This window comes from Juglans microcarpa x Juglans regia, chromosome 4D, assembly GCF_004785595.1.
Source record: "Juglans microcarpa x Juglans regia isolate MS1-56 chromosome 4D, Jm3101_v1.0, whole genome shotgun sequence".
Taxonomy (NCBI): domain Eukaryota; kingdom Viridiplantae; phylum Streptophyta; class Magnoliopsida; order Fagales; family Juglandaceae; genus Juglans; species Juglans microcarpa x Juglans regia.
The window spans coordinates 13,015,608-13,037,989 of record NC_054600.1 but is presented as its reverse complement, the minus strand read 5'-3'; the positions used below and the strand labels follow the sequence as shown (position 1 = coordinate 13,037,989).

Below are 22,382 nucleotides of genomic sequence, written 5' to 3'. Positions count from 1 at the left end.
TTCAATATAAAATATAATAAACAATTTAACTTTTTTAAATTCTAAAATAATAATAATATTAAAAAATAATATTCTAATAATATTTTATTATCTCAACTCAACTCAACTCAACTCAACTCAACTCAATTTAACTTAACTTAATTCAACATCTAAACACAAAAATTGAAAAAAGTATTAAATGTATATCAATCACATGGTTATTATTATTTTTTTGATAGTAATTACATGATTATTATTAAACACTAGTATTTAGCTCTTTTTGATTGAAGTACGCACGTGTAATGTTATTTTGCTTTTGTTTTCAATCACTTCGGTTATAATGAAAAAAAACAGAAAGTGTAAAGTCACTTTTCTGGAAGAAATTAGAATCATTTTCTTGCAAACCGCGTCTCTGAACGTTACATCTCCGTCATGCGATTAATCACCTGAGCCATGGCGTAATTCCGATCGTTATGTGGTTGATCCTCCTCAGACACACCTTTGGGTTGTTCCTTACGGCAGAGTCTCAGTCGCACCATAATGCCTTTCCTACCACGAACCCAAATTTCATCACTTCTACTCGTTGCCGACACTAACAATATTCACGCTAAGGGGATTGAGTTATTAGTAGCTAGGGTTTTGTGTTTTTTCGGAGGTGGAAAAGTGAGGGAAATGAAGGTAAATGGGGTGGGTTGGTCGACCAAGGAGAGGGAGTGAAGAGAGAAAAGTATATTGTGAGGAAGAGAGTGTATGATGGGAAAATAGAAAAAATGAATTGGGGGGAGGGTGTCTCAATGCAAACTGGGCGAACTCCACTTGCTTGGGTGAAGAGGGAAATTTTGCTGGCTGTCAATTGCCTCTCCTTTGTTTTTGAAAATTAGCATCATCATCATCATCATTATTATTGTCATTATTCTTATTATCATCAATATTATGTATTTTCTAAAATAAAAATGTTCATCTCTATATCTATTTTAGTTTCATCTTGTGTTTTGAAGTATTGTGCGCGTGATCACTCGATTTCTCCTATATATACAAATATTACATTCGATATGGTTCTTGAATTTCATGGCATACAATAAACATAACAAGTTCTATATTTGCTTTCATTGGCCATCTATGAAATCATTAGAAGTTTTCCAAATATGAAGCTTGACCTTGAATGCTTATGAGTTGTACCAATTCCTGTTTGAATTTTCATATCTCCAATATTACTAACTTCAATTTTTTGATCTACACAGTTTGAATTTTCAGAGCTAGGAACGTCTTGATGACCTGATATAGAAACTAATGATGGTGTGGAAGAGAAAGGTCTATAAATTCTTATGCTTTTCCATTATGATGTGAAGAAACACAGGTTTTAATCAAAGTTCTCCGCATGAGTTTTAGGTTTTATGCTGACTAATCATGGGAAGGGGAAAAGCCAAAATCTAAAGGGTTCTTGTTGTGAATGGTATTATCATTTCTCTATTCCTAGGGGACTTTAATTGAAGCAAGAATGGAGGTAGTTAGTTCTATTGCATCAACAATTGTTAACTACACAGTTTCTCCAGTTGGAAAATGGGTTAGTTATTCGTTTTTCTATAAAAACAACATTGAAAGCATGGAGAAGTGCATAGAGAAGTTGCATAATGCTGGAGATAGGGTGCAACATTCTATTGATGCTGCTATAAGAAACGGTGAAGAAATTGAAGGCGATGTTATCAAGTGGCTAACAGATGTGGAAGTGATTATTGACGAGGCAAGGAAAGTTCTTGAAGGAAAAGAACAAGCAAAGTCAAGGCCTTCGAATGGGGCATGCCTGAACTTGAAGCTAAGGCATCAACTAAGCCAGAAAGCAAAAAACATAGTGAAAGTTATTGGCGAACTCTTGGCGAATGGCAGATTTGATAGAGTTTCCCATCGCCTTGCTTCACAGAAGATAGAGATTTCAATATATATGGATTTCATTACCTTTGAGTCAAGAATTTCAACTGTGAAGGAACTTCTGGAGTCACTGGGAGATCCTAACATCAACCTGATTGGGTTGTGGGGGATGCCTGGGATTGGAAAGACTACACTAGTAAGAGAAGTAGCCAAGCAAGCCAAGAAAGAAAAGTTATTCGATGAGGTGGCTATGGCAGTTGTGACGCATAGCCCAGACATGAGACGAATTCAAGGAGAAATTGCTGATGTGCTAGATTTGAAGTTTGATATGGAGACTGTACCTGGAAGAGCAATTCGTTTGCAGGAGAGGTTAAGAAGAGAAAAAAAAATCTTGATTATCCTAGATGATCTATGGGAGAAACTTGATTTGGAGGTGATTGGAATTCCTTGCGAGGGATGCAAGATAGTAATGATATCTAGGAATCAAAATGTATTAATTAGTGAAATGGACACTCAAAAGGATATTGGACTTAAAGTTTTGCCTGAAGAAGAAGCATGGAGTTTATTTGAGAAGATGGTGGGTGATTCTATTAAGGACGATAGTTTCCGAGCCATAGCAACCGAGGTTGCTAAAGAGTGTGCAGGACTGCCTATTGCACTTGTAACAGTTTCTAAGGCATTAAAGAAAAAGACTTTATATGAATGGAAGGATGCCCTGCGGCAACTTAGAAGTCCCAGTCCAAATTTCCTAACAAGAATGCAATCAACTATATATTCTTCTATAGAGCTGAGTTATAGTCGTCTTGAAAGTCAGGAGATGAAATCCTTCTTTTTGCTTTGTGCTCATATGGGTTACTTAATTGGATATCTGGACTTGTTGAAATATTGTTATGGCCTCAGTTTATTTCAGGGCATCAGTACATTGGAAGAAGCGAGAAATAGAATATATAGACTAGTTCGTAATCTGAAAGACTCTTGTTTGTTGCTAGATTGTCCCTACAGCTCTGAACATTTTGTCATGCACGACGTTGTTCGTGATGTTGCTATGTTAATTGCATCAAAGGACGATAGCATATTTATGGTGAGAGATGATGGTGAGTTAAACAAATGGCCAGACATGGACGCTTTAAAAAGATGCAAATTGCTATCCATTTTTGGTGGAGAAATCCATGACCTTCCTAATGAAATGGAATGTCCACAATTGAGATTATTCAATGTAAACGATGGAAAATATTCTGGGCAAATCCTAGAGACTTTCTTTGAACGGGTGGGAGAGCTCAAAGTTTTATGTTTCACTAAAATGCAACTTCCATCACTTCTTTCATCTCTTCATCTCCTTAGAAGCCTGCAAACATTGTGTCTGGAGCATTGTGAGTTGGGAGACATATCTGTAATTGGAGAGCTCAAGAATTTAGTAATTCTTAGTCTTTCTGGATCCAATGTTTCAAAAGTTCCAAGAGAAGTTGGATTGTTGACTGATATACGGTTGTTGGATTTGAGCAGTTGTTCCAAACTTGAACTAATTCCACCTAATGTCCTATCAAGCTTGTTGAAATTAGAAGAGCTGTATGTGGGAAATAGTTTCATTCAATGGGATCCTGAAGGACTTGACAATAATGCTAACCTTGCTGAACTCAAGAACTTGTCACATCTGACCACTCTAGAGATACATATTCGAGATGCCAGCAATCTGCCAAAAGATATTTGGCTTACAAAGTTAGAAAGATACATGATACTTGTTGGCAATGTACGCTGGGATTGGTTTGAAAAGCATGAAACTTGGTTTGATAATTGTGAAAGCAGGTTTGATATGTGTGAAACCTCCCGAACATTAAAACTCAAGCTCCAAACAAACTTAAAATCAGATGATGGGATTAGAATGCTGTTGAAGAGGACAGAGAATCTCTATTTAGATGAGTTAAAGGGCGTTGGGAGTGTTGTGCATGAATTAGATATGGAAGGTTTTCAACAACTGAAGCATCTCCATATCCAAAATAATTCTGAGATTAAATATATTGTTAACTCCCGGATTCCAATTATTGTTTTTCCTGCCTTGGACACATTTCTTTTGAAAAATATGTCTGGTTTAGAAGAAATATGTCGTGGCCATCTTCCCTCAACATCCTTCGGTAATTTGAGAGTCGTAAAATTGGAAAGTTGTGATGAACTAAAATTTGTCTTCTCTTCATCCATAGCCAGGGGCCTTTCACTGCTCAATGAATTGCATATCAGAGAATGCCGCATTATGGGAGCAATAGTTCTGAAAGAAGAAGGTGAAATAGAAGACAAAAATATGATAGTGTTCCCTCAACTGCGTTGCTTGGCACTGCACCATCTTCCAAAGCTTGCAAGCTTCTTCACCATAAAAAATCCATTCATATTCGATGCAGGAGAAATCATTCCAGAGAACAAGCTTGATTTTTACTTGCCAATTCTAGACGAACAGGTACACTGAAGTATAATCCCCATGTATTGATGCAACCCATGCAACACACACCTACATAGAGGTGTTGAGAACAGTATTTCCTAGATAAATGTTTTAGTATGTCAATTAAGGAAATTCCGAATCCATGTAGAACAAGATCACAAATTAATTTACATGTGAACCACTCTTCACATAGTAAATATTTGGTATTGGATGCTCATTGGTAATCATAATTACAATTACAACAATATAACTAAAACTTTTAGAACCACTAGAATGTTGTGGATCCCTTATTAGTGGTTAAATGAAGTGAATGTGAAGTGATAACTAATGGCCAAATGAGACAAATCTTCCATTGTGAAAAAAAAAAAACATATACACATGTTAATGGATAGTGCTCAAGTGAGATTATAGCGAACACCTTAGGCCTCGTTTGGATGTTAAGATGAAAAATTTGTGAATAGTAGTAAAATGGTTTGTGGATATTAGTGAAATGATTTGAATTAAGATGTTTTATGGGTTTTGAAAAAAGAGAGAAAAAGTTGATTAAAAATATTATAAAGTTAAAATATTGTTAGAATATAATTTTTTAATATAATTTTTATTTTGGGATTTGAAAATTTTGAATTGTTTTTTGTGTTTTTTTTGGAAGTTTAGGAAAGTTGTAATAATAGGCAACGATTAAATGAAAAAGTTGAAGATTTGAAATTGAAAAGTGTTTGTGTTTGTGGTGTTTTGGACATAAGATTAAAATTTTAATCACTCAGTTAAATTAAGACATAGTCCAAAAATAAGATTGCACTTATCTTAATCACTCAGTTATTTGATTCAGCTTTTTGGACAAGAAGCATGGCAATTTTATGAGTTCTGCTACATACAGTCACTTTTGCATACTCTTTGCACTCTCCACTGATGTGATTGGCCAAAATAGTTATTTTATATTAAAAAAAAGTGATGCAGCCAATCACATTAGTGGAGTGCGCAAGAAGTACGCAAAAGTGACTGCACATAGAGTTTTTGATTTTTATATATATGTACAATAGTTTCAATTAAACGTTCCTTGTATTAATAAAAGCTCTTTATAATAAAGTAGATCTAACATATCATTTGTGAAATCTTTTGTGACTTTACCACTTCTCATCTAATTAATTTAAGAAATTTATTATTTCTATTTCATGTTTTAAGATTAACTTCACAATGCAGCTACTTATTTGTCATGTCCAAATTGCTATGGAGTACTGCGTGTTACAAGTTTGCAAATGCAATTTATTTATGTAGCTGTACATCTTCCATGACTGTGTATAAGGTCGATCTAAAAGCTATGAAACAAGTCTGCAGTAGTTCAAAACTTTAATTGGCATCATACCTCAAAGTGCCTTTCAATTACAAGTTCATTTTCTCCAACAAGATTTTAGAATGACAGCTGATAATTACAATTTGTTTGTAAGCCATCTTCCTATCAAAGATCTTTTACCCTTAATCTGAACACCTTTTTAACTCTTTGTAAACCACCAATAACAAGCTCAAGAAGCCTCATAAACAATACTAATAATCAAATATAAACTTGTCAGGATCAAACTATGATTTTGGAATGATTATATCTATTTTTGAACTCTTTCCTTCCAAGCATGCTATGTCAGAATGTTAACAAAAATGAAGATAGTATGCATGCCCTTGCTTGTGCATCTTTTACTTTGTTGAAGAGTAAAGAATTAACTGTTGCTGCAGGTTGTGTTCCCCAATCTGGAAAGGTTGGAGCTATCCTCAGCAGACTTGGAAGACATTTTCCACAGCCAACATCAAGCAAGTTCCTCTTTTAGAGTGACATACATGCGCACAATCTCCAGGTTTCAAAATTTGTTGTCCTTGCATGTACAAGGCTCTAGTCATATAAAATACCTACTGTCATACTCTATAGCTAGATTTATGGTGCAACTCAAAGATCTTCACGTACTAGAATGTAAGGTTTTGGAAGAAATACTGCTCACAGAAGATTTAGGAGGAGAGGAAAGAAGTCGTATGGTTTTCTTCCCTAAACTAAAACTTCTCTGCCTAAAAAATCTTCCAATCCTCAAAAGATTCTGTATAGGAAGAAAGATAAAATTTCCATCCTTGGAGAAGCTCCAGATAGAATATTGCCCTAATTTAAGGACATTCATATTCAATACTCCCAGTTCAGGCATGATAGCCAACAATGCAATGGAGATGCAGCCTTTATTCAATGAAGAGGTAAGCTTTTTTTTTTTTACTTATCATTTTGTTACAGTTTTTAATTTTTCAGATTCTAACCTTAAACAATCTTTGGCAGTTTTATTTGGATGTATCTTTTCTTAATTCTATTATGCGAGTCTTTATACTTGGTATGCCATTAACAAACTCGATGAACCCTGTAGGTTGTCTTCCCAAGTTTGGAAAGATTGGAAATCTCCCACATGGATTACTTGAAAATCATCTGGCAAAACCAGTTTGCAGCAGATTCATTTTGCAAGCTACGATTTTTAAAGGTTGAATTTTGTGAACAACTTGTGACTGTTTTTCAATCCAATATGCTGACAAGATTCGGGAGTCTAGAGACACTTATCATTGCTAATTGTGGTGCACTACAAGAAGTATTTGACTTGCAAAGTCTAAATTTTAATGAAACACATGTTGTAATAGACACTCAGTTGAAGGAATTGCTTTTGAGTCGTCTACCCAGAATGAAGCATGTATGGAATAAAGACCCTGAACCACTTTTTCGATTCCGAAACTTAAAACAAATACATGCAAAAGGGTGTGAGAGTTTGAAAAGTTTCTTTCCAACCTCGGTGGCTAGATTTCTTATGCAATTAGAGAAGCTTCAGATAGTTGATTGTGGAGTGGAGGAAATTGTTGCGTGGGATGGGAGAGAGGCAATAGCTAGATTCATGTTTCCTCGAGTAACTCTCTTAAATCTGAAGGTGCTACCCAGACTCAAGTGGTTTTACCCAAGAGTGCATACATCGGAATGGCCAATGCTGAAAGATATGCGGGTACATAGATGCCCAGAAGTTGAGATATTTGCTTCTGAACTTTCAATGTTTCAAGAAACTTCTCAAGAGAGCCGACGTGATATGATATCAATTAAACAACCCCTTTTCTTGGTTGATGAGGTAAGAGCCTTAACTACATTTGGGTAGAAGTGATCAAAATGATATTGCTTCTTGATAGAGTGAACTTAATTATTTTTATTGAAATCGATATTTAAAATTTTAATGGAAATGTGAGATGCTCTCTCTCTCTCTCTCCCCATATACATTGTTTGTGATTCTATTTTTTTATTGAATCAACTATGATCACCGTTCTCCAAGTTGTAAGATATTTGTGATGTCACAAAGAAATTCTTGAAGGCATCAGCAGTTATAGCAATAGTTAGGTGTGAAACAGAGAGAAATATCTCCTAAGATATTATTAAGCCCAATGACCTCAATTATGAAATAAGTTTCACCATATATGAGGACTCCGAAAAAAGAAGATAATAGAAAGAGAAATGATATTTGCAGTCCTATAGTAAGTAAGTCTCGCGCACTCCTTTTGAAAAAAAGTGTATAAATCTAGGACTCACATGAAAAAATTATTTTTTTAATAGTGGAGCCTACTTTTTTTCGAAGGGAGTGTGCGATGCTTGCATACCTTAAGACTGTATCTAGTATTACTTAGAAAGAAATCCTAACATGACTAAAGAGTAAAAATGAAAAAAGAAAAGAAAGCCTCTCTAGAGTTAATGAGAATACCAAAAAATATAAAAAATCATTATGTTATTAGGAAAGTTGAAAATGGAAACTAATCAAAAAATAAAAGCAACGAAAACTAAACTCTAACCATCAATGGCGATTATGATGTTATCTAGCTTCTTTTGCAAGTGGAAGGAGCACAGAGTTTCAATTTTGCATGCTAAACCCTTGTAAGTAATGTAGTTTAATGGGACTTTTCAAATTAATTCATGGAACCTCTTCTCTTCTTAACTAGGTGGATTATGTATGCTTTTTCTGTAATTTCACTCCCTCTGCTTGAGGGAGCTCAATGCTTTTCAATATTCTAGAATTATCTAAGATATAGTTTGTATCTTATTTTCAGTTATGTACGGTTAAGTTGGATATATAGTTTGTCTTCATTGACATATAAGGATTAAATTTACAGGTTGCATTCCCAAGCTTGGAAGCACTGGCAATTTCCTACATGGATAACCTAAAAATTATATGGCATAACAAGCTCGTTGCAGATTCCTTTTACAATCTTCAAAAGTTGCATGTTGAATTTTGTAAAAATATTTTGCATGTATTTCACTCTAATATGCTCAAAATATTCCAAAGCCTAAAAATTCTAAGGATAACTGATTGTGGTTTGCTACAAGAAGTATTTGACTTGCAAGGCCAAGATTCTAAAGAAATGCAAGCTGTAACAGTTTCTTGTTTGAAAGAAATGTATTTGGTTCGCCTACCAAAATTGAGAAGTGTATGGAAGAAGCATGGCGGAAACCTCTGCAGCTTTCAAGATCTAAAAGTGATACATGCCAAGGGATGTGAGAGTTTGGAAAGTTTCATTCCGGAATCAATTGTTAGGAGTCTCTTACAATTGGAGGATCTTCGGATTATCGAATGTGGGGTGAAGGAAATTATTGCTGGAGAAGGAGCAAGAGCAGCAGTACCAAGGTTTGTTTTCCCTAAAGTAACTCGCTTAAATCTTCAAGGTTTAGTAGAACTCAAGTGGTTCTACCATGGGTTACATACTTCAGAATGGCCATTGTTAAAATATATGAGGGTGGATAGATGTCAAAAAGTACACATCTTTGCTTCTGATTATACGAGCTTCCAAGAAGCACTTCAAGAAAGACAACATGAGAGCTGTATTCAGCAACCACTTTTCTTGGTTGAAGAGGTAAAAGCCTTAACTACGCTTTTAAGATTCACATACTAGGATGAATGTGATATACTCCTAGATAGAGTGAAATATTTTCATTGCGATATCTGGAGCATGACCTCGAGTTTAAGATAAGAATCTTCATACCAACAACAACCTCTTTCCTCTTTTTTGGTTTTTCCTGCAGCACCTGATTTTGCTAGTCTTATCCTTTCTAAGATAATAAATTTAATAATTTTTTCATCTTTACCAGCTATCTTATATTCAACTATGTGAAGTATTATGCGATAAATAATATCATTTACACATATCTTGTATGCAACTATTCAATTATGTTTGGCAGTAATGACAATCTCAAACAGGTATAACTTGAATTTTATTATGTAAACCAATTTGTTGCTGATCCCTGTAAAAACTATATTACATGCATTGCCAACTAATATTTGGCAGTATTCTTGAGTACAAAATAGAGTTAAATGTCGTTCGTGAGATGTATTTGGAGTGCAAGGCAGAATGTTCTTTGCATGATTTTGCATGCATTTCGTTTTATTCATTTCCGCTTGCTTAGAAAGAGCTAGGTGCCTTTAAGGGGTTCTAAATCTATTAACTTGTTATCATATTTTGTATCTTCTTTCCAATAACGTGTAGTTATGTTTATGTATGTCTTAGTGAATTGGTATAAGTTTCGCAGGTTGCTTTCCCAAGTTTGGAAACATTGGTAATTTCCTACATGGATAAGTTGATGATCATATGGCACAACCGACTAGTTGCAGATTCCTTTTGCAATCTTCAAACATTGCGTATTCGATTTTGTGAAGATCTTTTGCATGTCTTTCAATCTAATATGCTAAGGAGATTCCAGAGTCTAGAAGCAGTGCATATAAATGATTGTGGTTCACTACAGGAAGTATTTGAACTCCAGGGGAAAAATGATAAAGAGAGGCATGTTGAAACAGTCACCCAATTGAAAGAATTGTATTTGATTCGTCTGCCAAAACTGAAGCACATATGGAATGAAGATCCCCAAGGAATCTTAAGCTTTGAAAATCTGCAGACGGTATTTGCGATAGGATGTGGGAACCTGAAAAGTCTATTTCCAGCCTCTGTGGCTATAACTCTCGTGCAACTGAAGAAACTCAGGATAGATAGTTGTGGAGTTGAGGCAATTGTTGAGAGGGGTAGTGAAGCAGTATTGAGACTTGTGTTTCCTAAAGTAACTTACTTGAAACTCAGAGCATTGCCAAACCTCAAGTGGTTTTCCTCGGGACTGCATACTTCAGAATGGCCATTGTTGACAGAATTGGATGTGTCCGAGTGCTATCAAGTTGAGATATTTTCATCAAAATTTTGGAGCTTTCAAGAAACAGTTCAACAGAGCCAACATAAGACCCCCAATAGCCGACAACCCCTTTTCGTAGTTGAAGAGGTAAGGGCCAACCAACAACTGTTTTATTGTTTGTAAACAAGTTGTTATATCCATGATCCAGAAATATGGGATTACCACTCAGAATATCATTGCAGCTAATCAAACGAATCGATGATTATCTTAGTTCTAGAAAATGTTTTCCTCCAAAACACTCTTTACTATACTTTGTGTTTACTTTGCATAATAAACTGAACATCATTTTGTGTAGACTTTTTCTGCTCAAATATTCATAGTATTGCTCTTTAACCTCTGCTCTCTTTTTTATTTATTTATTTTTTATCGAGGTATATTCTTGTAACATGTTGGGACTATATATATATATACTCTATTATAGTAAGTAGCTATCTAATTACGAATAATAACTTTTATTTTTTTCCGTTAACTTTTATTATTTTTCCTTTAAGTCCGTTAAGTCCTGTTTTACCAAAAGGCCCGTAAAATCTTTGATTATTTGACATGTAGCTCCCTTGTAGAATTTAATGAAAGATCATGTTTTACCAAAAGGTCCTCAAGACCCTTGACCATTTGACGTGTAGCTCCCATGTAGAATTTAATGAAGGATCATATTTTACCAAAAGACCCTTAATAGTCCTGCGGTTAGATACTTTGCTGAAGTTTAGATTTTTTCTAATCTTTATTTTTTGTCTTTCTTTAACTTTGTATTTTCTTTTCTCAAACAAATAAGTTACTGATTTTTTCACTTTTTTTTATTTAAATCATTATGTCAGGTGCATCCTGGGGCTAACGCACCCGAGACCATTCCCTATTGTGTGTATATATATATATATATATTTATATTCTTATCGTTAACTGTAGAGAATTCTGCATGGATGTAGTCTGTTTCACAATCCCTAAAACCTATTCTATGACCTTACCTTAACTTCTTGAGGGAATTGAGCGCTAACATTGTTTTGTTTATTTCTTTTATGCTTATAGGATACATTCCCCAACTTGGAGATTTTGAGATTGGAGCACAATCACACCATATGGTATGGCCAGTTTTTGGAGAACTTTTTTGGAAATTTAAAAGTTCTTGAGGTGCTTTGTGGTCCTAAAGAATTAGCTCCTTCTCCACCAGAGGCACAATCTGGAGAGACGTGTGCATTGCAATTGCAAGTATTAGGGCTTAATCAAGAGGCAGAATCAAGTCACGCTTCTGAGACTCGAGCTAGGGGGCACTTAGCATTGGAAATCTCCGATACCTCATTTGATCGTCTTCGTGTTTATGAGGAGGACCAACCTTTGGAAGATGATGAGGCCACCATAGAACACAAGTTAAATGAGTTAAGGACGAATATGTATTATGACCTCGATGTGGATGTGATCTTTTATTTGTTGCAGGACTCCATCATAGAAGAAGAGAAGAAGGTACCTCTACCTCATTCGTCTGAAGACTCGACTGCGGCTAGCGGACGTATTCCTTCAAGTGAGTAGCTACCCCTTTAGATTAATTCTATTTTGCAATAACTTCAGTGCCGATTTCGAGGATGAAATCTTTTCTTAAAGGAGGGAGATGTGATAACCCGGACTAAGCCAAGTCCTCACTGATTGCTTTTCCATTTTATGTCTTGGTCCAATTAGATTTGAGCCCAACAAATTATCAAGACTAGAACCTTGTAAGTAAAGTGGACCCTATCTTTTGCTAGTTAGATAGGTGCCCAAACCCAGAAAGATGCCCAAAGTCTAGTGATTTTCAGCCATAAAGGTTTAGGGTTTTGGAAAAACCTAATTAGGGTTTTGGTGTAAGGAGGAGGCTCCCAATTGGGAGAAAGACCCTAGAGTTTTCCTAAACCAGAATTATTAGAGCCATAGGAAGATTTTCGGTTTTGGCAAGCAACTTGCCACTTGACAAGCATACAACCAAGCTTGTGGAAGAAGCTTATAAGAAGGAAGGGGAAAGGCCATTTTCGGCCATAGGGAAGGAGGTGCCATTTGGCACACATGCAAGAGGGACCTTTTGAGTTTTTAAGAAGGGAAGAAGCCATAGGGTTTTGGTTTCGAAGAGCCACACGCCACTTGGCAATCATACCATTACTAAGTTCATTATATTTGGACCCAAAAGTGGAAGAAGAAATGGAGGAAAAATATTTTCAGGCATGGCAAAGGACACACGCGCCACTTGCCGCATGGCATTCATGCATTAGCTGCAGTAGCAACTATTCGGTTTCCACATTAGAGTAATGATAAGAGAGAGAGTTAGTGGGGGACAAGAAGCATTTATAAAGGGGCATTAATGGCTAGGCGCCCTTACCCTTTCCCGAATCAAAGGTCATTTTTAGATTTTTCTCCCCTCTCATCTCCTCTCTTTCTCGCCCACCCTAGAAGGAAAAGAAGCAAACACCATTCTTCCACGCACACGCCATTTTCACACAAGCATAGGGAGGAATTGAGAACCTCACAAGAAGAAGGGTCTTTGGTATGGTAAGGATCTTTGGGTTTCCATCTTATTTCCTCCACATGAACACGCACACACACGAGTTGGGGCAAAGTGGTACGGCCTAAGGAAGTTGTACGGAATGTGATGGCCTTCTTGTAAGTCCCACAGGACAAAGGATGTGTTTGGTTCGACCAAAAAGAGGGCAACTAGACACAACTTTGCTTAGTGTGGTTTGTCTAGAGTTCCTATTCCAAAGGACTTGAGCTTGATGACAAAATGAAAAAAAAAAGATTGATCCTTGGCATGACATGTTCAGATCGTGCTATGGTTTGTGTAAGATTCCACTTAGTCTTATTGCAAGAAGCTTAACTTAAGGGTTCCATGCATTTCGGCCTTTAGGGTTGTACCGAGAAAACCACACACACCTTATACACACACTTGCATTATTTGCACTAAAAGTCAATGTGTTATGTGAGTCACAAGAAGGAGCTAGTAGCTGAGTAGGGTTAAGAGGACAAATTCCTAGTTCACGTCACACATGTTAGGTTTAATGTTAAATCCGAATCTAATAGTTTAAAAACGTACACTTCCAGCTTGCTTGGTCGTTGATATATTTTTTGAAAATTTGTAAGTTAGCCTCTAACTTACTCTTGGATAATGTATTTATGTTTATGCGTAAACTTTGCATCTTGATTGTTCAAATTGGATTATGGAATTTCTACTCGTTACATGCTATGCTCAAATGTTTGCTTGTTAAATGCTTGATTCATATGACATTTTCGGATTTGGAGAATTGATTTATGATTTGTTGAACTCTCGCATGTGGTATGCAAGTATATGTTTTGACATGATCTAATTCTTTCATGTTGTACATGTGATGCACTCTGCGCATTTGGCACAATTCATTACATTATTGCATGAAAATTACATGGTTACATGCCTCATATTTTTAGGTTGTGCATTAAAAATGGTTTTGTCACGACCCCAATGTTAGGATGAGGGAATATCCTAGTGAAACTCCCTTGTCTATTCTGGAGTGATTAAATTAGAAAATAACTTTAGAAAATGAGACATAAATTACTGAATTTTTTTAAAAAAAAAAAACTTTTCTTTCCCTTCCCAAGATATAAAAGATTCTATAGTTAAAATTTAAAACTTGCATTTACAAATCCAAGAGAGTTTTGCAATGAAATTCATTAAACTAAAATACAAGTCCTTTTACAAAATAGGATTAAATATATTACATAAAGAGGCCTATGATTCTGTCATCTCTTTCTTGGGCCATGTCTATCCTGATGCTTTGTCCTCATTTTATTCCTAGGTGGGGCACACATAAAAATAAAATGAGTCAAATACTCAATAAATATTATTTTATACTGTAAAAATATATTAACATAAGTTTCATTCATGCATTTGTCATTCATATGTAGACTTTACATAAAACATTTTATTTTCTTTAAAAACATTCCAAGGTGAGGTTTTTCTTTTAAAAAGATTTTCATTCCTTAAAACATTTCTCACCTTGTACATTCCTTCATAAAACTAAAGCATTTCATACATCCCATTTTTCTTGTCACTTTTTTTTTTCTGGCAGTACACACTATTACGCCCTGTGTGTTGGGTTAGCGATCTTTTGGACCCGATTTCGCCTATGACCACGGTTTGGGAATCCCTCAGTCAGGGGGGTAGTCCTAGATGCACTACCAATATTACTTACTCGGCATTGCAATCTGTCCAGTCCATTGGTACCATCATTCATTCATTCAGTCATGACCGTTATGTAGTTTCATACATTAAAATATTCATTTCTTTTCAATCATTTCTTTTTCTTTCATTCATTTTCTTTTCATTCTTTCATTCATCAGTCCATTTGATTTCATAAGATATCATTTCATAACATAAAGCATAAAACTCATCATTTCATTTCATGGAACATAAATACAATACGTACTACATATAACATCCATTCACATGCATACAACTATTCTTTGGGTGTAAAAAAAAGGACTGTCAAAGAAGGTCATTACATACATATACTTAAACATTAATATCTTAGCATAGATTCATAAAGTACTTTCATTCTAAAAAAACATTTACTTTACTTTCATTTCATAAAAGAACATTTTTCTCATAAAAACATTTTATTTCCTTTTTATAAATAGAACATTTCTTTCATTCATATCTTTTAGAAAACTCTAGAAGAGTATGAACATAATACTTACCTGAACTCCATGCTATTTACATTTCATGCAGTCCATTCATGTGCGTGTTAGATGGCAACATACATGCATACATAGCTTTACGTCATTTTCTTCTTCATTTACATATGAAACTTAAACTTAGAACTTGCATTATAAAACTACTCCTAATCCTTAGTGCATTCTCTTCCACATGGTCTTAACCTCCACTTAGACTAGTTATTGTTATTGTCAAAATAACTTCCATCTTCTATTAACTTGCATACTTCTTCATAATGCTCCTAATTGTACAAACTTATATCTCTAAGTATTCATAATATCCAATCCACTTCACTTACACTTGTCATCATCCAATCCTTGATGAATAACCGTTTTCATAAATCCGAAGTCTAAACTATGAATCTAAAAGCCTAACTTCATTTTCTAACTAATAAAGTGAGCTCACATGCTTCACTTTAACTTTCAAACCATCACTCAACAAGCTTCACAAATTAGTCTCACTTAACCATTAGATCCCAACTACAAATACAATAACCATCATCCACACAAACAATCCAATCTAACATGAACTTAAGTTCTCATCCACTTCCTCACCTACAAACATATTACATAAACCAAACATACATATACAATCCACCAAACATACATGTGTCATATCCCTTTATCACCTAAGGTCAACATATAATCCATTTAAGTATCCAGTTGTAAGGGAAGACTGAAAGGGAGGAGGGTTGGTTGTAATGAGGTTTGTGGGACTGCTCACGGTGGCGAGGCGCGGCGTCGTTGGGTGGTCTACTGAAAGAGAGTAACGAAGAGAGGGAGTGAGATTCGGGGAGGAGGAGAGAGAGGGAGATCTGAGGGATGAGGGTGAGGCTGCGACGGACGAGGGGCTAGTCATTGGCGAAGGCGTGAGGGTGGATGTCCGAGGTTGTGTTGTCAGCGGCGATGGCTAGTGTGCAGTGATGCGAGGGAGAAGAGAGTTAGAGGGTGCGGCTAGAGGGAGGGAAGAGAGAGAGAGAGAGAGAAGAGGGGAAAGGATGTGGGGAAAAATTAGAGTTTTTGAGCAATTAATCTAGACTCTATATCTTGGGATTCCTAACCTAGATCCAACAGTGAAGATTTAACACTTAGAAGTAGGAGAAAAGACAGAGAAAATAGAAAGGAAAGTGAATTAGTCTAAATGTAAAAATACAACTTTGTTGTATTGATCCAAAACTAATACTTTTCATCATAAAATAAAATGATGAGTTTTTTTTTTCAATAAATATTTTTTAAGAGAAATAAAAGCATCTAAATAAATAGAGTTCTTAACATAAAATAAAATAATGAATATTAAATAATATTCTTAAAGAACTAAAATCATTTAAATAAAATGATTTTCTAAAACCATATTATTTTCAGGACTCCAAAATTTAAAGAGGCTTATTAGAAAATTAGGGTTGGTTCAATAATACTAAAAATTACAACATTTAAAATAGTTTTGGACATTTAAGATATTTTAAGATATTTCAAAGATTTTAAAATACTCAGCTCGCATAAAAAATATTTGCTAAATTTAAAACACAAATTTAAGATTCAAAATGTAAAGGCAAGACTCGTGACCAATCGAGAGGAAAATGAGCGATTGGCCATAGGTGACTCTTGGGTTGACGACGCACAGTTAATGGACTTCAAACGGGTTTTTTTTAATGGATTCTGGAGCGAAGTAGCACCTAACGCTAATGGCTGCAATACATTGAAAATGCGGTGAAGGTGAGTTGTGAACTGTCGAATCATATGGACTTTGACGTACTCACACCTGGTCAATAGGGTTGGCAATATGATGTGGTAACTAGCAGGGAGCCCATGGTTCCTAGGGGTAGTCGTGAGGTGTCTACCCACATGGCTATATGGCTTAATGAGCACAAATAGATTATATGAATTGAAAATGATTTTTTGTTACATGGTAACTTTGTTACTATGTTATATGGTTACAATGTCAATGCTTTGAAAGGAACATGTACAAGAAATAAGTGAGTTTTTAGTCAAGTTCATGTCCATCAATCATTCTCATGGTTTACCTTTACATGCTTATATTATCTTCTTGTATGTTATTGGTTTAACTTTCTGCGAGAAATCTCACATTGGTAGTTTCTACTACTATTTCTCTTGGAATAGTAAAAGTTGTGACAGGAATAGACGATAGCGATGGGGAAGCGCAAGCGCTTAGATTTCCCAAGGACTAAAGAGAAATTTAGCAAGGAAGGCACTAGGAAGGGCGAGAGCAATGTGGCCTCTAGCTCTTAGCATGTTAGGGTAGATATCCTCGAAGACGCAGTAATCGACTTGATAAAGCTACTTGAGCTAGAAGCCCAAGAAATTTTGAATCGGAAGGAACGTTGTCCTTGGAAAATTGAATAGCCTATATGTCACTTACATTTGATCTATGCCCTTTTTTGATGATTAACTCAATACCAAGGGTTGCAGTTTAAACGCTTCATTTTGTATTGGGAAATATCTTGAACAAATATTTTGCGATTTAATAGTTACTTTATTTTGGTACCATATTTTGATTGCTCAAAACTTTACTTAGAAATGAACTTTTTCTACTACAATTATTGCATATTACTAGAAATATGCTAGGTGCATTGTAATAGCCTGCTAGAAATTCAATGTTAGAATTTCTATAGGCTTTAGGAATCTTGTGAAAACTCTGTAAATTTTCATGAATTGACCAATTGAATAAGTTTTAATCTGTCAGCATAGTCAATGTTACTACTCACTATGGTGCTAGAAGCGCGATTTTATTTATTTAAGATGGTTAGAAGTGTCAGAATAGCGCATAAATTCATTTTCAGTTTTTGAATGAATCACTTGTTCGAAAACGCATTTTGTTTATTTCGAGGTACTTCAGAGTTGAATTTCGATAAATGAATTGCATAGTTAAGTTAGTGTGTATATTTAGAATTTTATAGTGTAAAATTTATTTTCTCTTTTTCTAGACTGAATAGTAACCTCAATAGTAGCACCAAGTGCATTGTTTTCAAAATCATAGTGTAGAATGTCCAAATTATGTTAGAGAAATTTTATTTGGACACTTGGCAAGATTTTAGCTACATTTGGTGAATAATATTGAACATTTTGCAGTAAGAGGAACCATGAGATGGAAATGTGAATGAAATCAAGAGATGAAATCATGCCACCTAAGCAAAATCATATTTCATCCAATCATCCATTTTGTGCCAACTTTAGTGAAACCCTAAATAGTTAGAATCCAATTGAAACCTTAAAATTTTGGTTGAAACCAAAACTCAAAATGGTTTTCCCAAACTCTAAACTTGCTTTCTAAACCCTAAACTGAACTGATTGGAGATTTTTAGCATTGTGTTTAATCACTTGATTAAATTACTTTCACATCCTATTAATCCATCAAATTCATGTTATGACTTTATTATTCAACCGTTTAAACCTTGAAAATTTGATTGGATCAAGAAAAATTAGATTTGAGCTTGATAGCATCTCAAATCCTAACAAAACCCTCTCTAAACCCTAAAATGGAGTTCACTTGTTTAAGGTCTATTAAGTCTCAAGAATTTTGGCCACCTTGCAAAGCTTCTTAAGGAAGTTTCTAACCACTCATGGCAAACCAACCTCTTGCCCATGACAGTCTCAAATAGTCACTTGATGTGAGAGGAAAATCCACATCACCACCTTCCTTCTACATGTCAGCAGCAACATCTCATTCCCACTCACTATTTGCACATTTTTGTGATCTAATCATCATCCATCAAGATGTCACTCAAGCCTATACTTCACTCTTCAGAAGTGTATTAGGCATGCAGGTCATCCTTTCACTCATTTCACCTATTTTCATTTCGGTTCTTGGAGAGAACACTAGAGTCCTCTCTCGGGCAGTTTTTTGAGCTTTCTTGCCTTTAGTGTTCGAAGCTCTTGTAAGTATTATCTCACTAAGCTTCCTTCATGAAAGTTGTTTCCCTTTCAGTATAGTTATTTGATCTGTCAAAAGTTATTTTAACTATAGAAAGGTCAATCTGGGCGATAAACTGGATAGTATATTGTATTTTGAAGTATTTGACCAAACTAATAGACAAATCTTGATCCAAAACTTTTATGGAGTCTTGTTAACATATTTATATGAATGTTTGTTGAAGATTCGTTGCATGATTAAAGCTTTTGATGTAAGGTTTTTTTTTATCTAAAAGGTTAGAATTGGAGAAAGAAAAACAGTTTATGTTTTAAGAAAGTTTGGATCTTTTGTGGTTTAATCTTACTCCAATGACTTTGATAATTTTATTTGATGATTCTAAGCCTTTAATCTACATCTTAGGATGTTAGTTTGAAGATTTTTTGTGTTAGTTTCAAATATATGAATTTTTATGCAAGAGAATACTCGGTTGGGTCAAAAGTTTGATGATTTCGGCTAGATTCATATTTTGGTTTATTTTTAGCCATGTGATTTTAAGTTTAATGTTTGGATCTACTTTATGACACATTTTTAAGCCATGTGATGTTAGTTTGAAAATTTCTTCTTGGTATGTCTCTAATCAAGTGTTTGATCAAATCAAAATTAAGAAACAATTCTGTTTTTTACTAAGTGTTGGAACCAAGTACTTCAAGTGATATTTTGTGATTTTGGTGACTTTTATATGTTGATTCAAAACATAATAATTCTTAGGAGTGTGTTATGGACATATTAGAAGAAAGTTTTGAATTTTTGGAGTTATTGGAGATGTTTTTTAAAAGAGTAAGACTGCGTTTGGATGTTGAGCTGAGTTGAGTTCTTTATGAATAGTAGTGGGTTGAGTAGTGGAGGGAGTTATATGTGGTCATCTAAATTGAGTTTAAAGTGTGTTTGGATGTTAAGATAAGTCTAGTACTTTTTATGGAAAATTGAAAAAGGTTGTGGGTCCCATGTATAAAGATGTTTTAAGTTGAAAAAGGTTGTAAGTCCCATGTGTAAGAAGGTTTTGAGTTGGGATGAGTTTAGTAATTTGAGAGTTGAGAGTTTAGTAATTTTTGGAGTTAGAATGTGAAATTCTTAAGTTAAGAGTAAAATGATAATTTTTCCACATCTAGCTAGTAAAATGGTAAACTTACTCTAAGTTAGCATTTTTCATGTTATTAAGTTATTAGTAATAATGTTTCTAACTTTTAGAATCCCTACTCATTTTCTCGTATTTCGTGCTTAATCTCCCATAACGCGACAATTACTATAAGTTAGATTCTAACTTACCGTCTAATTACTATGCATGTGTGATGAGTAAGGGAACTATTGTTTATGTACTTATGTTATCATCTATGTCATGCTATGCCATATCACTACATGTTTATCTATTACGCATAATATTCTGTCATGAAATATTTATCTGTTACACAATATATTTTGTCATACAATATTTATCTATTATGCTATATATATATATATATATATTCTGTTATGTAATATTATTCGTTACCTGTTATGCCATATCATATAATGTTATTTGTTACACGTTATGTCATATAACATAATGTTATTTGTTACACATTATGTCATGCCACGTACTGTTTGTCTGTTTCATGTTACTTCAAGTCATGCATCTCATATACATGTCACATTATGTTACGTCAAGTCATCTGTCCTTTCGTTTCATGTCATGTTATGTCTCAAGTACAATTTGTATATCTCGAAAATCAGTATTTTCACGTCAATCAAGTTTCTTTACATTTATCATGATCTTAAATACAAGGATGGATAAATATTCTAGTGGAACTCTTTTGTTCACGCTGGAATGTCTAATTTAGTATGAAACCTCCTGAATTGACAAGGTAAAGTTCAACAGGTTTCGAATGAGGTCTAATTAACTGGTTACCAGAGCGAAGAATGACATTAACATTGATGGTGCCCTCAAACATTTCAATTTCATTTTATATGTACCCATGCTGGTGCAGATACCTGACACAGAATACTTATATTACATATTCTACAGTAGGTGTAGATACCTATGAACTTGCACGTATGTTAGCACATTCGTAGCTGGTGCAAATACCTGTATTATGAAACAGTATTCGGTAGGGACACAAGGCTCAAGTGGACCCATGTAGCATACACATTTCACTTTTATTAATCATGCTTAATTATTGAATAAGATTCTAAATTCATATATTTCACATTTATGCTCATGTTATTTAACGTTTAATTCAATTCGTGTTCAATTTCAGTCAATTCACGTTCAGTTCAAGTTCAATTCATGTTCAGTTCATGCTCAACTTTATGTCATGTTTAAGTTCACGTTAGTTTTGTTCTTCTCATGTCAATTCACGTCATGTCGAGTTTCAAGTTCAGTCTGTGTTATATTTAAGTCATATCAGTTTATGCCATGTTATATGTCAAGTCACGTCATGCTTATTTATAATTGTCATGTATACATATTTAAACTATATGTTACGTTTCTTGTTAAATTGCTAAGATTTGTGATCAAATCTCACCGTAGTTATCCCAACTACCATTCTCCTTGGAATGGTAGATCATGTGCCAGGATCAGGAGATGCGGCAGATGATCAACTAGAGGCAATCGACTAGACAACAACAGCACGACTTGGAGCTCATCACTTTGACGCTTCGTTTCCTCAATAGCATTATGGCATATTTGACCGAGTTGCGCGAGCTACTTGATGGATTAGCCTAGGAGTTACCATAGTTTTGCATGTACTTAGGGAGCTCTGTCTCCAATACTAATTATGTTACAAACATGTAGGACAAGTACTGTAACCTTTTAGATATTAGTTGTATTGTGAATGTCATAAAGTATGTTTATGTCTTTGTGATACATTACTTCTGATACATAGTATTGCTCAAAGAACAAATGTGTTCACTACGAATATTGCATATTGTTAATTGCATGCTAGGTGTATTGCTTCTTTACTTATCATGAATATGGGAAGACAAACTTGTGTTGCATGTTCTGAAGTTTCAGATGTTCGTCTGATCCCAAGCGGAATCTGGATGCCTCACATGTATTGCATTTAACTGTTATGAACGAGGGGTCTATAATCTTGAGTTGCATGTCCCGAATTTTCAGTCTTCATCCAATTTCAAGTGGGGTCTAGAGCCATCACATATTTGGATGTCCTTTTAAAAATAATCATATTTGATTTGAGAAAATTAAAAATAAAAAAAAAAAAAAAAAAAAAAGCCACCCAAACTAGTATTGTTTTGGTTTTATGGTTCGCAAAGGTAACCAAAGAAACTCT

The 22,382-nt window shown here is 34.8% G+C and overlaps 1 protein-coding gene across 4 annotated transcripts; it reads left to right on the top strand.

Annotated features, from left to right (window-relative positions):
- The first annotated feature begins 326 nt into the window (after positions 1-326).
- On the top strand, positions 327-21,984 carry LOC121259529. Of its 4 annotated transcripts, XM_041161145.1 has the most exons (8): positions 327-1,336; positions 1,457-4,291; positions 5,999-6,499; positions 6,664-7,401; positions 8,429-9,166; positions 9,840-10,574; positions 11,511-12,000; positions 17,280-17,783. In XM_041161145.1, the coding sequence occupies exons 2-8, from the start codon at positions 1,478-1,480 to the stop codon at positions 17,372-17,374; spliced, it is 6,111 nt and encodes a 2,036-aa protein (XP_041017079.1). In that variant the 5' UTR covers positions 327-1,336; positions 1,457-1,477; the 3' UTR covers positions 17,375-17,783. The 4 variants fall into 4 exon arrangements, with proteins under 4 accessions (XP_041017079.1, XP_041017081.1, XP_041017080.1 ...); XM_041161147.1 differs by lacking the exon at positions 17,280-17,783 and adding an exon at positions 21,656-21,984 and having other exon boundaries at positions 327-4,291; positions 11,511-11,563; XM_041161146.1 differs by lacking the exon at positions 17,280-17,783 and adding an exon at positions 21,656-21,982 and having other exon boundaries at positions 327-4,291.
- Positions 21,985-22,382: the final 398 nt, after the last annotated feature.

Excerpts from the sequence above, each read along its gene's own strand:
- LOC121259529 (XM_041161145.1), top strand. The coding sequence starts at position 1,478 with ATGGAGGTAGTTAGTTCTATTGCATCAACAATTGTTAACTACACAGTT. Across the intron at positions 9,167-9,839 it reads CACTTTTCTTGGTTGAAGAG|GTTGCTTTCCCAAGTTTGGA; the intron begins GTAAAAGCCTTA and ends TAAGTTTCGCAG. Across the intron at positions 12,001-17,279 it reads TAGCGGACGTATTCCTTCAA|TTTCTACTACTATTTCTCTT; the intron begins GTGAGTAGCTAC and ends TCACATTGGTAG.